The following is a 17,500-nucleotide window of genomic DNA, read 5'->3' on the forward strand; positions in this document are numbered from 1 at the left end:
TTCTTCAGCCAGTGCAGCAGCACCTTACTGCCCGATTTCATTTCTCAGATTGGTTAATTTTGACTTGCTATACTTGCCATAAGCGCCATGGCTTTTTGCCTCAGACAAATCCAACTCTGTCAACGTTTAATGATTTCCATTGCTTTATCCAGAGCAGCAGCACATCAGTCACCGATTCCATTCCCAGACAAATCCAAGGTTGTCAGCGTTGAGCTGATTTCCACTGCTTTAGCCAGTGCGGCAGCACCTGAGTCACCGATTCTATTGTAAGACAAATCCAAGGTTGTCAGCGTTGAATTGATTTCCACTGCTTTAGCCAGTGCAGCAGCACCTGACTCACTGATTTCATTGCCAGACAAATCCAAGGTTGTCAGCGTTGAATTGATTTCCACTACGTTAGCCAGGTACCCTGTTCTTTTCCACTTTCTTTGATACAATTCAACGCAGTCCATAGGTAGTCATCACTTCCTCTTCATTTGATTGGTTAATTTGACTTGCTATACTTGCCATAAGCGCCATGGCTTTTGCCTCAGACAAATCCAACTCTGTCAACGTTTAATTGATTTCCATTGCTTGATCCAGAGCAGCAGCACATCAGTCACCGATTCCATTCCCAGACAAATCCAAGGTTGTCAGCGTTGAGCTGATTTCCACTGCTTTAGCCAGTGCGGCAGCACCTGAGTCACCGATTCTATTGTAAGACAAATCCAAGGTTGTCAGCGTTGAATTGATTTCCACTGCTTTAGCCAGTGCAGCAGCACCTGACTCACTGATTTCATTGCCAGACAAATCCAAGGTTGTCAGCGTTGAATTGATTTCCACTACTTTAGCCAGTGCAGCAGCACCTGAATCACCGATTCTATTGTAAGACAAATCCAAGGTTGTCAGCGTTGAATTGATTTCCACTGCTTTAGCCAGTGCAGCAGCACCTGACTCACCGATTTCATTCTCAGACAAATCTAATTCTGTCAGCGTTGAATTGATTTCCACTGCTTTAGCTAGTGCAGCAGCATCTGAGTCACCGATTCTATTGTAAGACAAAACCAAGGTTGTCAGCGTTGAATTGATTTCCACTGCTTTAGGCAGTGCAGCAGCAGCTGACTCACCGATTTCATTGTGAGACAAATCCAAGGTTGTAAGTGTTGAATTGATTTCCACTGCTTTAACCAGTGCAGCAGCACCTGACTCACCGATTCCATTCCCAGACAAAACCAAGGTTGTCAGCGTTGAATTGATTTCCACTGCTTTAGCCAGAGCAGCAGCACATGAGTCACCGATTCCATTCCGAGACAAATCCAAGGTTGTCAGCGTTGAATTGATTTCCACTGCTTTAGCCAGTGCAGCAGCACCTGAGTAACCGATTCTATTGTCAGACAAATGTAACTTTGTCAGCGTTGAATTGATTTCCACTACTTTAGCCAGAGTAGCAGCACCTGCGTCCCCAATTTTATTGGAAAACAAATTTAACTCTGTCAGCGTTGAATTGATTTCCACTGCTTTAGCCAGTGCAGCAGCACCTGACTCACCGATTTCATTGCCAGACAAATCCAAGGTTGTCAGCGTTGAATTAGTTTCCACTGCTTTAGCCAATGCAGCAGCACCTGAGTCACCGATTCCATTAAAACGCAAATCTAACTCTGTCACCGTTGGGTTTGTTGCCATAGCGTGAGCCAGTATAGCAGCGCCACTGTGACCTATCTGCTGTCGACACGAAATACCCTGAATTTTAAGAAGCGAACCAAGACAATGCGCCAATTCTTTTCCAAAGGTACCCTGTTCTTTTCCACTTTCTTTGATACAGTTCAACGCAGTCCATAGGTAGTCATCACTTTCCTCTTCATTTGATTGGTTAATTTGACTTGCTATACTTGCCATAAGCGCCATGGCTTTTGTCTCGGACCGTTGAGCCAACATACCACAGGTAAACATGAGCACCTGCTGAAACTCCTTAAAATATCTTGTGTCAGCAAGTAAGTCATCAGGACTAATTTCCTCATTGACAAGCTGGCAACTGAGATAAAATGCAGCAAAGAACTCCTGAAAGCTCTTATGGAGAAACCCATAGCAGCAGCTCGGTCTTCGTTTGCTGCGTCCAGGCTGAGCCGACAGAAATCCCAATTCAGGTATTAAGTTGCTGGTACCATTTCTGAATGCACTGTCGTCGAAATACATCTCATCATTGAGCAAGCCATTCAACGCTATAGAACCAAGATGCTTTAATTCAGCGTGGTATAATTGTGTTAGGTCTTCGTCTGTTTTTGGTAATTCTTTCTTTTTCCTATACCTTGTCAGCACACAATGCACTATTTCGTGGTAAAGCAGAGTTCTACCTTTCGGCAAGTCTCCTTGGAAGTCTTCGCAAAGGAGGCAAAGAAGGGCTGTATTTAATGGATTTGCAGTTAGTCCGCTAAGGTCTGCGTCTGTGCCCAGCTTGTCCAAGAGGTTTTTCACAAGATGCTCATCGGTTTTGAAATATCTTTGGATAAAACCTTTAGCAGCGTCTTCAGTAAATCCTTCGACCTCTAGCAGGGTGTGACAGCATTTGCGTACTTTTATCCCAACTTCCTGGCGAGCTGTAACCACTAAGTAACAGTTTGGAAGCATTCTTCCTTCAATGATTTCTTTATAGAAGGGTAAATAATCGCTTGGCAACTCATCCAATCCATCAAGTACCAGCAAAACCTTTGACTGATGGTCCCGAACGAAGGTAAAGAACTTCTCTCTTTCTTCTTTCCTTATGTCTCTTGGTAAAAGCTGGTCATCAATAGCCTCCCATAAGTCAGAGGTAATGTCTCTACATTTCAACAACAGCAACACTTGGAAATCAGGAAACGAATCTTCAGCTTTACAGTTCTTCGCCCAGTCGTAAGCAACCTTGTTACAATAGGTTGTCTTTCCAATGCCTGGCTGTCCTTCAATCAAAACTCTTTTCGGTTGTGAATATTCCTCGTGTGGTTTGAAGATTTCCAACATGTTCACAATGGGGTCAGTCTTTACCCTCGTTCTTTTTTCCTGCTGACCATTTTAAGCCTGGTAAAAATGTTGTCAATATGGAATCCAAACTCTTCGCACCACGGGAATGGTGAAAGCCACCCTTCACGATCTTTGTACAGTTGCCGAATAACGTCGATAAAGTCAGCGACTCGCCCAAAATTATCTGAAAGAGAGAAACTCATTACTTGAAAATAAAAACGCCGTTGTTCTCCCAGCGTTGAATACTTGACAATGATACTTACGCCTTAGTTTTGTTAAGGTCGACTGCACTTATACATGCAATTGCCAGTGGAGTATGTGATAGTCATATATAAATTGCACTTGGGGTTGTGACGACTCTAAGTGCAAATGACCATCACCATTGCCATAACCCATTACTAGGGGAATATGTGATAGTCATATATAAATTGAACTTGGGTTGTGACGACTCTAAGTGCAAATGACCATCGCAATTTAGAGAGTAAGTTCGGCAGTTGCAAAGGAAGCCTAAATAAATTCCAGCCCTGAACTGGACTCGAACCCATGACTATGCAATTGTCCTACGCAGCTCTATCATCTGATCTCTTAACCATCTGGAAGTGAGTCTGTTCCGCGTTCATACTATAGACATGTACCTCTGATGTCTGAGATGGTAGAGCATTGCAGTGCAATCGCATGGTCATAGGTCCGAGTCCCGTTCAGACCTGAAATTTTTTCAGGTCTTCATTGCTGCTTTGCAAGTGATCATTTTCGCTTCCACTCAGTACAAATAATGATGCATTTCCCCTTACCACGGAATACTTGGAAGTTAAAAATTATGACTGTGTGCACATTTTAGATACCCTTGTGGGATTTCTAGCAATGTCTGTGAATCCATCTCATGAATTATGCAATTCTTGAACGTACCTTCAGTCTCTCCAAGTTTAGTACTCGAACTGTCTCCCTGCGACTTCAACTGCTTCAGCATTTCTTCAAACAGTAAAATAAGGGATGAACCAGTGAGCGTTACTTTTTTTGGTATTTTGAAACTGTCAAACCTTTGTCAGGAATAAATGGCTTTCGGTTTCTTTGCCATTGGACATCGAACTACTGAATCTTATACTGCCTATGGTTCATTTAGCCATGCTGGTATGCTGGAATTGTTACTCGAGAAGCACCAGCGAATGAAGTTTGTTCGTACAAAAGGAAATTTTTTTCTCTCATCTTATAGACTTTCTTTTTAAAAAAAGCAACGGGCAAAATCGTATGTCCACCTTACTTAGTAGTTAGTAGGTTGACTGCTAATGATTCTGACGAGCTATTTCTTTCTTATGAATGGAAAATCCACAAGCAGTCTTTCAGAAAAAGAGCAGGAAGTGGCACGTACATGTACACCCTTTTGATCATTTGGCTAAGTTAGTTTAGCATAAGACTTCTGCGCTGCAAAGGCTGTGTGGTTAACTCTGAGTCTTCAAACAACTGAGAAGAAATTGCCACCTTATATTAAGTACAAGTAATTGGATAAGAAGACAGTGACATTTTGTCACTTGACACACAAAGGCCAATTGGATGGCTTTGTTTTTTCAACTGACGTATGCCCGCTTGGGTATAGAGCACATGGATCTGTAGTTCTTGTTGAATCGCTGAGGTTTTCGTTTAGGAAATTAAAGAGAATCTGATGAGTTCTCTTCCTTAAATTAGGTTTGAAAGTCAAGGATTTGTTTTTCAATAAAACAGCAACAATATCTGCAATTGGTTAACTTTTGTAACAGTCATATCTTTCGTTCTCCAATAAATACACTCACATTAACTAAAAAAATAAGAGCCATTTATATGTGGCCGCCTACCTTCCATCTCACTGAACTTGTCCTTCAAATGTTTTGGCATTTCTTTAGGAATAAAAGAGACAGCCATTATACGAACTTTGAAAATACTTTCTGCACAAAGTTTAAAGACAGACTTATTTTATTGATTGATTTTGATTTTTTGCCACCCAGAGGTCATGGACTTCAACCTTTACACATATGGCAGTTCAAATGAGTTAGACAGAGTGAAATCAGTTAAGTCTCACGCCAAGGAGTCAATGGGCTAAGGGGACACAACACAACCTTGTCATCAAAATGTCCATGTTGGCTAAGCCAAGCAGGTGACGTGACTGGTACCTCTGGGCAGTGGCCAGGGCCAATAAGGTGACTACCTTTAGAGTCAATTCCTTCAGTTTAAGTGATGAATAAAAAGGAGATTTCAGGTAAACTGTGAACCCAACGCCAACATCCCAAGTCGTGCAGTATTGAGATCGATGAGGCCTTTCCATGAGGACTCATTTCATAAAACCTAACAGCAAGTGATGCGTTCCAATAGTGCGACCAGTGACTAATTCAATACATCAAGTGAAGCTATGATCCTCTCAGTTATGAACGCAATTTTTGCAATTGCGTAAAGAAGCCTGAAAAATTCAGGACTTCAATGGTGTTTGAACCCGTGACATTGGAACCCACAAATGACCAGCTCCCAATGTCAGTGGCTTCATAGCTCAGTTGGTTCAAATACCGTTGACGTCCTGAATTTTTCAGGCTTCTTTACGCAATTGCAAAAATTACGTTCATAACTGAGAGGATCATAGCTTCACTTGATTTCATATCCGCAGTTCATATATGATCCCTTTCATATATCATTTCATTGTTAATTCAATAGAGGCAGGCAATGCTGACCGGGAAGTGTTAAGTGTACTGTAGGTTTTGCCGTCAACGTATACCCAGTAGGAAAAATACATGTGATCCTCCACAGGGGCTTAGAAAATATCAGGCGATCCAGCCTGGCTGGGTTGTACCTGTTTCCCTGTGCCTGTAGACCAGGATAGGCTGATAACGTCTTGACGATTGAACTGTTCCCTGATACAGTCAGGAGTCTAACTGGAGTTGATCTCGTAGTGGAAGTAATCGATTTTGTGACGCAGGATTACTTGGTACAGCCATCTGGGAAGCAGGATCACGCAGGTCGCATTGCTAACATTGCCAGGTACCATGACTGGGAAGGCCACAAAGGCGTGATCCTCGGTGAACATGGAATGTTGTCGCTCCTTGTGTGCACTGGGACTCTGGGAATCAGGTATACCCATTAAACCTATGTCAACTTAACAAAAGTGAGTAAGCAACGCAAAAACGGCAGGATGGAACTCATTTCTGTCGTTGAAGTAACTCAAAGTCAAGTCCAGTTTATTATCCAGCCTGGTATGTGCACCGCAGAGAGTAGGATATGCTTGAAATACAACACTGCTTTATCCCTCGAGCCAAATTATTAACATTCCGACCTCAGATTGGATTAAAACAAACTGATTGTCTGTTATCCGAGATAACCCTTTATGGTCAGTAAAATCCGGCGATCAGATGTTATCTTGGACCATTCATCAGCCTTGAAGGCTAAATTGCCAGCTAGTGTACTATTAGTACTACTGCCAGTAGCACTTACGACGACCACTTGTCTTTGTTTTGCTTTGGAATTTGCTCGTTTGACAAGCAGCACCGTGGCCTGTAGCAATCCTGGTTGTCCCAAGCAGCTGAGCTCAGATATCTTTTGAATTAAAAACTATCCTTTGGGGTGTAGTCAACACTTGTGCATTTGTGCTTTTCGCCACTCCGTTCAGTGTCCTGTGATCTTTATAGCTATTTTGTTAGCTTCAGAGATGTCGTCCAGATTCTGGGACACATCCTCGTCCAAGAGGAGCACCGAAATTGAAGTCGACTATGCACACAAGACTCGAAACCCTTGGAAGCCAACATTGCTGATGATAGAGATGACGTTGGACAGAGGATTCAGAAGAACTCTGGGGTGTAGGAGTTCCTTCTCTTTCTTCGCTTGGATAATGGTACCTGTGAAGGCATCAAATCAAGCACCTGGGTAGTCTTCACAATGGACTTTTGGACCCCCTCTATCGGTTTTGAGGTAAATGATTTTTTTACTCGCTTAGCGAAAGAAATCTAGCACTTTTGAACATTTCGTCTCACTCACATCAAAAATGGACGATGGGAAGTCACTCCCTTCTGAATCTACTATTTCAGATTCAGGACTTGATAAGTCCTCATCAAGTGGGTCATTGGGGTCAAAATGTTTTTGCTCAGATCCCAAGCCGGGAATCAATGAGAATTCAACGAATTCGGTCAATATATCAATTTCGTTAGACATGCTGCTGGTTCAGTGATTTCGCCATCGCCAGCAGCGAAGCTTCTTCATTGTCAGCACCTTCTCTTTTATGTTTGAATAGGCTTGGGACAAAACAGGACTATATACAGCTTGCCCAAAAGCTAATGCTTGGAATTTCGTCTCACCCGGTAGGAGTCAATGGTTTTATGGGGGCATAGTTTTTGAATGAATGTAGAGGTTGTTAATGCTCGAATTCTTCTTTTTTCCTCATCGCTTATCTCTTCTTCCAACTTCCTTGTCATATCCATCCCCTCATCTGTCAGCTGTGCATCTTGGACTAACCAATACAGCTCTCCTTAGTTAACATCAGTTAGTCTCCTTAGTTGGGGATTTTTCAGCATCCTGATTAAATGATTCACTTGTTACGGATGTGACGCATCTCTGGTGCTCTGGTTCAGAGTTCTCTTGCACGTGGGATGGAGTAGGTTCTGTTATTTTGCTTTTAATTTCGTCAATTTCCACTTCAAACAGGCATCCATTACCTCAAACTCGCCTAGCTGTTCACACAAGGCAAGCATTCATGCCGAGAGCCTCTTTTAACTTGTGTCAGGCCCCTGAGATAGCATTCAATGGCAATCGTGTTCAACCAGTTTCCCCATTCTCTCCTTGCAGTATTTGGATTATGACCCTGCTCTGGCTGCAGTTATCCAGAAACAGTGCTGGGTAAAGCACCTGGACTCTGTGTTCACTGTTTCCTCTCTAATCATATTACGTTGTGAGGGTCGTTTTCTGTCGAGATTAATGACCTTAGCCTGCTGCTCAAAAGCCTAGCTGCCACACACCAGCACTGTGACCCAGGAGAGAGAGCTATTGGGTGGGTGGTACGCCTCGCCGAAGGGCGACCTGGAACTATGCAAATTGCAGGGTAGGGACATTCATTCCCCTAAGGCTCCAAGTCACAGCATACCTTCTATTATTGTTATTTGTTTGAAAACAGTAATCTTGTTGCTGCACTGGTATGTCCTGGGCAAGCAGCCTTAGCTTTCCAGGACCCTTTGTAGAATTCTTGCGGAACCAAGCAGAACAGTTTTCTGCATCGTTACTGGTGTCAGCCCTACATGGATATTGGCCAAATACCCCTCAAGTCTGTCTGTAATGCTACCTAGCGCCCCTATTACAAATGGGACTATGAGGACTTTCTTCAAGCGCCACAAAGCCTTAATCTCGATAGCAAGGTCACGGTACTTACCAATCTTCTCCTCTTCCATCCAAACAATTCTACTGTCTCCCGGGCAAGCTACGTCTACAATGTGACATTTTTTCTTTGCTTTTGCTATGACAACTATGCCCGGCCTATTGTGTGGTAACCTCTTGTCCGTCTGAATGGTGAGACCCCACAAGATCTTTCTATCCTCATTTTCCGTTACAGGTTCTGGGTTGTGATTGTTCCCTTTGTCCCTACATTCCATTCCAAGCTGTTTACAGATGTCCCAATGAATATCCTTTGCTACATTGTCGTGACAGCGTTTGTACTCGGATTGTACTAACTTAGGGCACTCACTCAACGGGTGGCTAATCGTTTCATTTGACTTTTACAGAGTCTACATCGCGAATCCTCCTGGGACTTTTCAATCTTAGCTTTGATCGCATTAGTCCTTACAGACTGGCTTTGTGCCGCCATGATTTGCCCCTCGGTGTGTCTTTTTAGATGGCCCTTCTCCAGCCACTCCCAGCTCTTATCACTCGCTATCCCATCTCCCGCAAAAACTGGCCATGCAGTTGTTTTTGCCTTATTCCTTTCATCTGTTCTTCCCGCTTCCTCTTCTTAAACCCCTTACGGTCCTCTTGATGGGTGCTGGTACATCTTCGGGCCGCTGTGAGTAATCTCTCATTGCTTTCTGCTATATGATTTACGAGCCCGATTGAGGCCTGGTCCACGCAGTCTTCGCTATATCAATCCTCTGCCCTCAATCTTTCTCGGTAAGTACAGTCTCGCTACACTATCTCTGGGGTGGAGAGCATTATACATGTTGAGATATTTCCTTGTTCCCTGATCTAGTACCCTTAGCTCTTCTCGGGTCCAGCTGATAAAACTCGCTAAATACCTCATCACAGAGACTGCCCATGTGTTGATCCCAGAAATGAGATGTCCCCCATCAAGTTTAGACTGTAACAATTTTCGGACTCTCCTGAGATATTCCTTGGTCAGGTTCCTTTTTCATTTTATCCCGCTGAAACTCATCTGCCTCTAAACTGCCAAGGTATTTTTAGCTAGTTCCCTCTTCCAGGTTTCTGATCTCCCTTCTGTCTGGCAACTTCATACCTTCAGCCTCTGACACCTTCCCTCTCCTAACAACGAGCTTGGCGCACTGTGTGACGCCAAAATCCATTCCCACAACTGCCTTGAAACTCCGGACAGTATTCACTAGAGATTCCAAGCCTATCTCAGACTTCGCATAGAGTTTAAGGTCATCCATATACAGTAAATGGTTCACCTTTTTTCCATTGGATCGAATCCATACTTGGTCTTTCTTAGGGGCTTAACGGAATGAGTGAGATCTCAAATAGCAAAGGAGATAACGCATCTCCTTGGAAGATACCTCTCTTGATCTTGCCTTCCCCGATAGGTGTTGACATGGAGTTCAGCTCAGTCCTCCACTGCTCCATGCTCTTGAAGAGCAGGTTCTTCACGTTTGATGCGACCCCAAACCAATCTAGACACTCCTTAATCCAGGAGTGTGGCAGCATGTCATAAGCATTTCTAGCACTCTGCAGGATCATTTTGTCAATAAACAGAAGGTCGTGAGTTCCTCTAGACCCTTTATTATTTTTATTTTTATTTTTATTTTTTTTTTGTTTTCTTTTTTTTTTGTTTTTTTGTTTTTGTTTTTGTTTTTTTGTTTTTTATTGTACTACTTACGATACATGTTACATGATTTACACTTGTACTTACTTCTTACACAATACTTGCACTACATTAACTTGCACTACATACGATACATATTACAATACCATAACACTATTCAAATGGAATTATAGTTGATCTGTTTACAACGTAATTGTTTACATTTTAATTGTTCGAGTCTCTAATAAGAATTTTGTTTGTTACTTTCACTATGTAGGGTATTGGCTTTCTAGGATTTAATAGGTTGTTAAATAAATAGATAGCAAGAAAATCAAAATACAGAAGCTGAGAAGTAGAAGGACACAATGTAATTCTATAAGGACAGAAAAAATTTCCATTTGTTCCTAAATTCTTTCTCCTTATTACAACTGGCTGCAATATATTTTTCTATATTAATTTTTTCGCGCACAAGTGAGGCAAAATCATCGAAATTGTACTTTATGGTATTTAAAGCATTAACATACAAGAAATATTTTACCTAAAATAATAAGATGGTTGAGGGCCAAACAGTAGTTGTGACAGCGAATAATTCCGAACATAATCTCCAGTTCTGACATAAGCAGTTTCGTATTACTAGAGGTTGAGTACCACTCCCGGAATCCATCCCAAAAGGAATTTGCGTGCTTGCAGTTTACAAACAAATGCCACAGGGTCTGACATTCAGAAGGACAAAAGGGACAGAAGGGCGAGGCAACTTTTTTCATTTTATATAACAAGCTATTCGTTGGTAAAATTCGGTGAATGATTTTGTATTGGAACATCGTCAATTTAATTTCTCTCGTGGCTTTGAATGGTAGGAGGTAGATTTTAGACAAGTCACTTTTCTCGACGCCAGATGCTAAAAGTTTTTTCTCAGAAGTTGGTGGAGGTAGATCTTCAAGGTAAAGTAGGGTACTGTATATTGCCTTACATGACAGTGAACAGATTGAGGTGGGCGGCGTGACCGAGTCTTTGGAACATTCTTGCAATAGTTTCTTCCAATTTTGGGGAATAGAAGAGAGAATACTATAATATTGTAAAAAGCTACATTTTACATTGAATTTACTGCAAAAATAATTAAATGGGAGGAAATGGCCCTCACAGGAGTCAAAAAGATCCGAGATTTGTTTTATTCCTGCCTGATACCAATGAGGAAAGAATACCATTTTCTTATTCACAGTTAAAAATCGGTTATTCCAGATTGGCTGCGAGAGAACCTCATTTTTATTTTTAGGTGTGGCCGTTGCGATGTCCTGCCAGTAGAAAATGATTTGTTTGTAGAAAGCAGGAAGATGGTTGTTTAGGTCAAGGAGATTATAATCATAATTACATTTAAACAGTTCTGTACCGCCAACATCGGCTAGCAGCAATTTAGGTATGTACTGCCATGGGGCATTTGAGTTAGAGCATAACCGTTTCACCCAATTTAACTTAAGCGCTTTGTCGAAGAGAGAAAAATCCTTCATGTCAAGGCCACCAGCTCTTTTTTGCTTGATAAGGGTAGTCTTTTTTATTTTGGCGGGCTTGTGATCCCAAATAAAGTCGAACGTAATCTTGTCTACTTCTTTACTGAATTCTTTAGGGGTATTCATGACACTGCAGATATACACAAGTTTTGAAAGTGCTAATGTTTTAATTATATTTATCCTGCCAGCGATGGAGAGGTCTCTTTGGGACCACATATTCAATGTTTTCTTTAAAGATCCTAATTTGTCAAAAAAAAATTTTTCTTTTCAGACACTTCTAGATCATATGTGAAATGCGCGCCAAGCGCGTAAACTGGCTCGGCGCTCAATTGGAGATCATGTATGGTGTCTTTTCTGTTACGCATAGAGCCAAGCCATAACATTTCAGATTTTGTTTGGTTTAGTTTTAGACCAGAGCATCTTTCAAAAAGCGATAATAAATCAAATAACCTTGACAGTGACTGGACATCAGAAAGAAGTACAGTTGTGTCGTCTGCATATTGCGAAAGTTTAACCTCATTATGTTCATCTATTGGAATACCTTTTATTTCTTTTGAGCGTCTAATACGTTGTGCGAGTAACTCAATAGCAATAACGAATAATGTGCCAGAAAGTGGGCAACCTTGACGCACCCCGCGTTCTAGATGAAAATGTTTTGAAGCGTATCCGTTATTCAGAACACAACTAGAGATATCTGTATAAAACACTTTTATCCATTGTCGGAGGTCAAAACCGAAATTAAACGTTTCAAGGCATCTATGAATAAAATTCCACTCAATCGAGTCAAACGCTTTCTCAAAATCCAAAAACACGGCTACCCCTGGAATATTCTTCGCTTTAGTGAAATGCATTGTATCTGCTATTAACCTAATACTTTCTCCAATGAACCTTCCTTTAACATATCCAGATTGACAGGGATGAATTAAGTTCGGCAAGATCTTCTCTAAGCGCAGAGCAATGGTCTTCGTCGCTATTTTATAGTCTACATTCAGTAAAGATACAGGCCGCCAGTTTTTTAAATATTCAGTATTCTTCTTCTTCTTCGGAATTAAGGAAATAATCCCTTGACGTTGAGAGATAGAAAGAGTTCCGTTTCGAAAGGCGTAATTAAAGCTACTTACCATAAACGAACCGAGCAGGTTCCAAAAATAGCGATAGAATTCAGGCGTTAGCCCGTCCGTGCCGGGAGTTTTATTGTTTTCCATAGATTTTAATGCAAGCTCACACTCCTGAACCGACATGACACCTTCGCACGTTTTCGCGATTTCTTCTGATAATGCATTTTCTATTTCAAAGAACTCATTGAAAGTTGAGCAGTTGGGGTCCATATTTCTTGATGTGTAAATCTCTTCGAAAAAGCGTTCTTCTTCCTCCAGGATGTCCTTCGGGTTTGTGATTTTGTCACCTTCATTATTAACTAAGGACGTTATATGTTTCTTTTTCTGGTTCCTTTTTTCTAAGTTATAAAAGTATTTACTATTCCTCTCACCATGCTCGTACCAACGCGCTCTACTACGCATGATTGTTCCTCGTGTTTTAATACCCACAATTTTGGAAAGCTTGAATTTTATTCTCTCCAGTTCAGTCTTAAGAGAATCGCTGTATGACGCCTGGAGTTTGATTTGCAATCTCATCATTTCTGACAAAAGAATTGATTCTTCGTCACGTTTTCGTTTAGCTTTCTTCTTTGAAAAAGCTATTGTAAAAGTGCGAATTTCCATTTTAATCATTTCCCAGTACAACCCTTTGTCGTTGACTTGTTCATGCTTTTTTGCAAACATTGGAATTTTAAATGTTAGCAGTTCCACGTAATTAGTATCTGACAGCAAGGAGTTGTTAAACTTCCAAAACCCTGCATGGCCCTCGAGGGAGTTCACTTTCGTTGAAAGACATGGAGAGAGCGACGGCGGAGTGATCTGAATAAATGGTTGGGAGTATTTTGCAATCCTTTACGTGATCTTTTTGCTGCTTTGAAATAAAGAAGTAGTCAAGTCTACACTGTATCTTCATTGACAGGTTAGCCCATGTAAAGCCTGGTTGATCTGGATTCTTGAAACGCCAGGAATCAAGTAAATTATGTGTTTTGATTAACGACTGAAGCTCGTCGAGAGAGGCTTTTTTGCTGTCTATTGGTCTACCGCCTTTTTTGTCTGAAGTGCTAATTGTACAGTTAAAATCACCTCCCAGCACCAAGTTGTCATTGGCGTAAGGCATTAGAAATTCTTTTGAAACGTCCCTGAGGAAAACAACTTGTTGGGTTGTATCATTCGGTGCGTAAATGTTTACTAAAACCACTTTCGTACCATCAATAATAGTCTCGGCTAAAATACATCTGCCAGAATTATCCGCATTAATTTTTTGGAAGTCAACGTCAAGACGTGGTTTGAATAAAATCATGACTCCTCTACTATGAGAGGAGCCATGACTGGACACGATTTTGCCTCCCCATTCTGTTTCCCATCTTTTGATGGATTCCGGCGAGGAATAAGTTTCTTGAAAGAAAATTATATCCGATTGTTGTTGGTGCAACCAACGAAAAACTTGTCTTCGCTTTCTCGAGCTGTTTAGCCCTCTAACATTAAGTGATAGCAGTTTATACATTTGATTTCTAATAACAGGATAGACGGGGTGTCCAAGAAATAATGAAAACAGTTTTTTTAGAATTATGCTCACAGTGTGGTTGATATTTGTGGCCAGGCTTGATTCTTATTACCTCGTTAGCATCGAAACAAAGTTGATCAACATAACAGGAGAGAAAGCTAAAACGAAAGCACATGCAAAAACACATACAGAAACACATAACTATTACAGACTTACCTAAAGCTTTGTACGGCATTTTGACTGGACCCTTTATTATTATTATTGTTATTATCATTATCATCAATCATTATTATTATTGTTATTGTTAGTTACCTTGGTTACAGTCCGGCCATTCTTGGAAAACAACAGGATCATTGAGCATATTTGCCACAACAGAGGCTGCCATGGCGCTTGAAAAAGACATCCACTCACTTCGTGACAGCTGGGTTTGATTATGATTCACAAAACTTGCCACACCTTTTACTACCACCCACTCAACCTTTTCATCATAGGCTGCAGCAAAAACACCTGAAGTTAAGTACGAAGGGAGTTAATATCAGTCCTTCATGGGCAAGGTCTTCAAGCAACACTCTGTTGCTTGATATCTCCCAGTCAATCATTGAAACAACAGCTTCAAGATCAGCAGACCAACTTATTATTCTTTCTGACTTTGATTTTTTTAAAAGATAGTTGTGACAATTAACTTCCACCTCACAGCCATTCTATTCAGGGGCACCCAACGTCAATTTTCGGAAAATATCTGTTCGGAAGACGATTTGAGATCTAGAATTTTCGGAACATTTGTTGTAAAATTTCTTGCTTGCCTGCCTGTCCTAGAATTTTCGAACATCTGAAAAATGGTATAATTGCCCACTTTAAACGGATTTTTACCCTAAAAAGGTCACCTAGAATTTTCGGGAGCCTTTTTTCTGGCTGAAATTTTCAAAAAGGTTAATTTTGATCCCTAGAATTTTCGGATCACTAGTCTTTCAGCTAGGAGATCCGAACAGATAAAAAAAAATTAGGGGATAAAAATATTCCTACATCTACCGTTTAAATACTAAAATACGTTTAACAATGCTATGTTTAAGTGGTTTTGAACTATATTCTCGTTGGGTGCCCTTATTCTATTCTCCTCATATGTTACAATAACCAAGTTTTTTAGATTCAAATGTTCCTCAAAGTGACAATTTCTTCCATTCTATCAACACAGTATTATGTCTTGATTACCCGTACACAGTAAAATGCACCTTCAACCTTGGAGATAACGCATTTCAATGGAAACCGTCTTATTAATGTAATATAATAATCTTGGTTACCAGTCTTTTATGCATCTTCCTTAAATGGAACAAAGAAGTTCAGCAAACACATCTCTTAGCTTAGTATTTGCTTGGAAAGCTTAGAGTTTCATCGACAAAAACATGAGGTAACAGAATTTAAAAACTCTAGGGTTTTTCTTGGATTTGTCTAAGACAAATTAGTCAAGGGTTTATTTCCATTCATTGTTAAAACTATTACCTTCCCCTTCTGTCTCAACAGCAATTGCTTCTGGATATTGAAAATGAAGATCATGCCATCCACACTTCACTGCCTGTGTTTGGCTCAAAATATCACCATCACAGTGTACTTTGACTTCCAATTCATCTCGATTTTCCAAAGGAGCGATCCACCCACAATGTGCATCCCTAACAAGATTGCCAAGATGTCGACTCACAGGAGTTTTGAAGCCAGCTGGTGTTGTTAACTTGGAAGACACAACTACATCTCCTAGTTTGACTCTATCTGAGCTGAACCCGCTGCAAGTTCCCACTGAAAACACAGCCTTAGGCCTCAAGGTCCTTACAGCATTCTTTATTGCTGTTAATGATCCCCCTGGGACTGCGGCACCTTTGGAACATTTCATTAATGCAACTTTAAGCTGCTTTTGGTCACCAGCATTACCAGTGTATCCAAAATAGATCGGGCCAACTTCTATGTTGTAACATTTGAAAGGTCGCTCCAGAAATGAGAAACAACTCAAGAACTCACAATCCTCCACAGTCAGCAGCAAAACATCAATCGGCAGATCAGCACATCTCCAGGGTTTGATGAGTTTTGGAAGATCGTTCAGTTTTGGTGGCTTGACGCTGAGCTGAGGGGGCATGCTATAACAGTCTTCCGGGACAGCCAAACAAAGTTTCCTTTTCTTTCCACCTAAGATTTAAAACCGAAGCAAAATTATTTATTATCTAGACTAGTTTACCTAAATAGAAGAAATGCTGCTGAGGGGAAGGGACATGTTGAATTATGCTTGCAGTAATTTAACGACGGAATTGAAGGAATATTTGAATAGGTCTTGAGCAGGAACAGTACAAAACGCGGTTCCCCAAACTGCTCCTTCATCTGGACCCCCTTCTGGAGCCCTCTCAAGAAAAGAAAGAAACAATAGTTTGAGGATGCGAGCACGTACGCATTGAGATGAATTTAGTAAGCCCCAAAAAATACTATGATTCAGGTGGCTGATTGAAACTATTTCCTTTGCCCTTTAGTAGACTCCAAATCATAAGTGTGATCTATTTGATTTAAAAAGGTAAGTTGTGGTAAAAATAACTACGCATTGTTTCTGAGGAAACGAAACAAAGTAAATAATCCCTGTCGAGCTATACGACATGTGAGTTCCTTTCGTAGAGGCCATGTGCCTATTTTTCAATCGGAATACTCATATTTAACGGAATCTTGACCATTTATCAGTTTAGTTCAGAATGACAGCTTTTCCAATTTGTATTTCACGAAGCTGCGATGAAGTTTACATAAATGAATAAAAGAAGAAAATTAACCAGAAGACTAAGAAAAGAGCAGGTTGCAAGCTTCTGTTTTAATTCCCTGCTAGCAGAGGTCTCTTTTCTTTTTGCCTTGCATCATCCCAGCGAACGCAAAAGAAAAGAAACCCCTGGTAGCATCCTCTGTATAACAAGATCTTACAGCGCATCATAATTTCTGCATTCACGCATGACCACAATTCCTTACGCTTTGGACCACATTCCCCTGCATTTCAAAGAAAAATGTGTTTTTGATCCAATTAGAAAGCTGCCCCGTTCCTTCGCTTCAGGCTCACTCACAGCGGCAGCAAAAATTAGGAATAGTTGACACAACAGCTGTCCCCGCTATTCAGTATAGTTTTATGCAGAATTTGACGTGTCCAGGGCCCAGGTAGAGGAATGGCCGTTTACAAACGGAGCAGCTTCAAGTTTTGCTTAAGGCAATTGGTGTTGAAGAGGGTAGATTACAAATCAGTACTGAAGGGGCGTTGTGAGTAGACGGTTTGATCATGGCGGACATGGTGGTGTACCAGTCGAAACAGATACAAAAGGAAATGCAAGGTCAATTTGTATGGCAAATTGCGGCCACGGTTTTTTTTTTTTAATCTAGCATTCTGCAGGGCATGAAATTTGTTAGTCCTAAATAACGTAATGAATAACCACTGATGTTGCACAGTTTA

General features: G+C 40.9%; 2 protein-coding genes across 7 annotated transcripts in view; both read right to left on the reverse strand.

Annotated features, from left to right (window-relative positions):
• Positions 1-99: 99 nt before the first annotated feature.
• Positions 100-2,973, reverse strand: LOC137984018 (NLR family CARD domain-containing protein 3-like). Its single transcript, XM_068831229.1, has one exon. The coding sequence runs from the start codon at positions 2,971-2,973 to the stop codon at positions 595-597; it is 2,379 nt and encodes a 792-aa protein (XP_068687330.1). The 3' UTR covers positions 100-594.
• A 20-nt stretch (positions 2,974-2,993) lies between these two features.
• LOC137984020 (uncharacterized) overlaps positions 2,994-17,500 on the reverse strand; it is a 57,735-nt gene continuing 43,228 nt past the window's right edge. For 5 of the 6 annotated variants that reach the window (XM_068831232.1, XM_068831236.1, XM_068831231.1 and 2 more), the window contains 5 exons: positions 15,541-16,215; positions 14,356-14,550; positions 4,800-4,841; positions 3,880-3,942; positions 2,994-3,157 (listed from right to left, as the gene is read on the reverse strand). In XM_068831232.1, the coding sequence (XP_068687333.1) occupies positions 2,994-3,157; positions 3,880-3,942; positions 4,800-4,841; positions 14,356-14,550; positions 15,541-16,215 (1,139 nt within the window). The remainder of the gene's footprint in view (positions 3,158-3,879; positions 3,943-4,799; positions 4,842-14,355; positions 14,551-15,540; positions 16,216-17,500) is intronic. The other variant, XM_068831235.1, reaches the window with a different exon arrangement.

The sequence above is a fragment of the Montipora foliosa genome, chromosome 13 (genome assembly GCF_036669935.1).
Source record: "Montipora foliosa isolate CH-2021 chromosome 13, ASM3666993v2, whole genome shotgun sequence".
In the NCBI taxonomy this organism is placed as follows: Eukaryota; Metazoa; Cnidaria; class Anthozoa; order Scleractinia; family Acroporidae; genus Montipora; species Montipora foliosa.

What these genes read in the sequence shown, in the direction of transcription:
- LOC137984018 (XM_068831229.1), bottom strand. Translation starts at nt 2,973, where the DNA reads ATGTTGGAAATCTTCAAACCACACGAGGAATATTCACAACCGAAAAGA.